This window comes from Cricetulus griseus, chromosome 3 (assembly GCF_003668045.3).
Source record: "Cricetulus griseus strain 17A/GY chromosome 3, alternate assembly CriGri-PICRH-1.0, whole genome shotgun sequence".
NCBI classification, from domain to species: Eukaryota; Metazoa; Chordata; class Mammalia; order Rodentia; family Cricetidae; genus Cricetulus; species Cricetulus griseus.
The window spans coordinates 96,860,660-96,863,321 of record NC_048596.1 but is presented as its reverse complement, the minus strand read 5'-3'; the positions used below and the strand labels follow the sequence as shown (position 1 = coordinate 96,863,321).

The window sequence follows — 2,662 nt, the reverse complement described above, 5'->3', positions numbered from 1 at the left end:
ACTGTCTCCTTGGCTCTCTCCTGTCCCCTTCTTCACCCTGGCTGCTTTGGACTGAAAAGATTTCAGAGCTGTACTGTGCATTGCTGCGTGCTATCTTACTCTGCTTCTCTTCTATTACTTTTTATGTTATGATTCACTATTCACATTCTAGGTCAAGCTCTCCAGGCTTACACAATCCATCCTGTGTGTGTCTGAGTCTTTGTAACTGAGGCTTATAGACTAACATCTCTTAGTTTTGATTAACCAGAGATAATTTTATGTGGATGCCACTCATTGGAGCATAGCTCATCTTTCATCTTTGCATGCTTCTCATTTACATATTCAAAGAAGATGGAAGGTGTGGAACACAATAAAAGCTCCCAGTGATATCACACAAAGTTAAAGGAAATACATATTTTCTTCTAGCTCTGTGAACTGGAGGTTTGGTATCTGCAGGCTTTTCTGGTATGACTACCTTAAACTACACTCTTGTAAGTCACACAGTCTTCCGCCTGCTGGGCATCCCTGGCCTAGAGGACCAGCACGTGTGGATTTCCATCCCCTTCTTCATTTCCTATGCCACTGCCATGCTTGGGAACAGCCTGCTCATCTTCATTATCTTCACAAGGCCTAGTCTCCATGGACCCATGTACCTCTTCCTCTGCATGCTGGCAGGAGCAGACATTGTCCTCTCCACCTCCACAGTTCCCCAGGCTTTGGCCATCTTCTGGTTCCATGCTGGGGAGATCTCCCTGGATTGCTGCATCACTCAGCTTTTCTTCATCCATTCCACCTTCATCTCTGAGTCAGGGATCTTGCTGGTGATGGCATTTGACCGTTACATTGCCATTTGCTACCCTCTGAGGTACACCACTATTCTCACAAACTCCCTGATTGGGAAAATTGGAGTGATCATCTTTCTGAGAAGTTATGGTACAATTTTCCCCATAATATTTCTTCTGAAAAGATTGACTTTCTGCAAAAATAATATTATTCCACATACCTTTTGTGAACACATAGGTTTGGCTAAATATGCTTGCAATAATATTCGGGTAAACATTTGGTATGGGTTTTCTGTGCTCATGTCAACAGTGGTCTTAGATGTTGTGTTAATTTTTGTTTCTTATGTGCTGATCCTCCGTGCCATCTTCCGAATGCCTTCCCAGGATGCTCGCAACAAAGCTCTCAACACTTGTGGCTCCCATGTCTGCATCATTATTCTCTTTTATGGGCCCGGGATCTTCACGACTCTTACTCAGAGGTTTGGCCGCCACATTCCACCTCACATCCACATCCTGCTGGCTAATGTCTGTATTCTGGCCCCACCTATGTTGAACCCCATCATTTATGGAATCAAAACCAAGCAAATTCAGGAGCAGGTGGTTCATGTCTTGCTTACAATACATAAGTGAATTTGGGTCAAAACCTCAGAACTCAGTTTTTGGAATCTACAGTTGTCTATTGAGTGGTGTTTGGAACTGGTAGATGGGACAGGTTACCGGACACATAGCTCAGTGAGTTCTGCATCTGGAGCGATTTACCAGGGAGGCTGTAGAACTTAACTCTCTGGTTTTGTGAATAAACTGCGAGAAAAGTGTTGTGTTCTCTCATACTGTACTGAGCAAAGTACCTCCTGTGCAGATGTTGGGGTAGATAGTGCTGTTTCCAGACATCATGTTTCTGTGACACTAGCATGAGTTTTGGAACTAGACAAAGTGAATGAGGACACTCTGTTGCCTTGGAATTTGCTTCATGGAGTTTCTCAAGCTTTGAGACATTTATGATCTCCCTGGGCCACCACATAGAACATTTCATTCCTTCATGCCTTTCATTTTAGTTAAGTGACATCCTGGATCAGTGACTCTCGGGCTCTGTAGTTATTTCTTATTGTGTACTTAGACTGTGTAAACATATGCAGCCAGGACTGTAAGTTATGCAGTTCAGATTTTGCAGATCAATCTTGTTTTGGGAGAAGGATGCTGTGATTCCTGAAGAGGTGGGGCCTGCTGGGAGAACAATAAGGAAGCCAGGCTGTGTACTTAGCAATCTTTTAGGGAACAGTCAAATTCTTCAAATACCCAATCTGGTTTTTACGTGGGTGCTGGGGACCCAAGCTCAGGTATGCATCCGTTTTGTCAAGTACTTTATGTTCTGATTGATCTTCTCAACCCCTATGTTTATTTGTTGACAAAAATATCCTTATTTGGTATTATGGAAGATTGATTTCAGATTTCCTTATGGCTACCAAAATTTTGAGAGGCCCATCTCTCATAAAAATGGGTTAGCATTTGCACATTCATTACCCGTGCAGGTTATCTCATGCATTTTAAGTTGTCTCTGGATTTTTGATAACATTTAATTCAATGTAAATGCTGTGAAAACAATTTCTATACTATAATGCTTAGGGAATAAATAGTAAATAAATAATGACAAGTATAAAAGCTCTGCATATGTCTAGCATAAAAAAATTAACCTCAAGCATTTTGGGGTCAGGTAAAAAGTTGGTGCAAGGATGACCCCAGCTAAGACTCCTAGCAATAGCAGATACAAAGCCTGAACTGGCCATCTTCTGTGACCAGATGTAGCATGAAAAATAAAAGACCCAGAGACAGACATTGGGGTTCAAGCTTCAAGCTGAAGATCAGAAAAGCAAAACAGCTGATCACTAGCTTTCATTCTACCT

General features: G+C 42.0%; 1 protein-coding gene across 1 annotated transcript; it reads left to right on the top strand.

Annotated features, from left to right (window-relative positions):
• The first annotated feature begins 446 nt into the window (after window positions 1-446).
• Window positions 447-1,391, top strand: LOC100754583 (olfactory receptor 52B4). Its single transcript, XM_027407958.1, has one exon. The coding sequence runs from the start codon at window positions 447-449 to the stop codon at window positions 1,389-1,391; it is 945 nt and encodes a 314-aa protein (XP_027263759.1).
• Window positions 1,392-2,662: the final 1,271 nt, after the last annotated feature.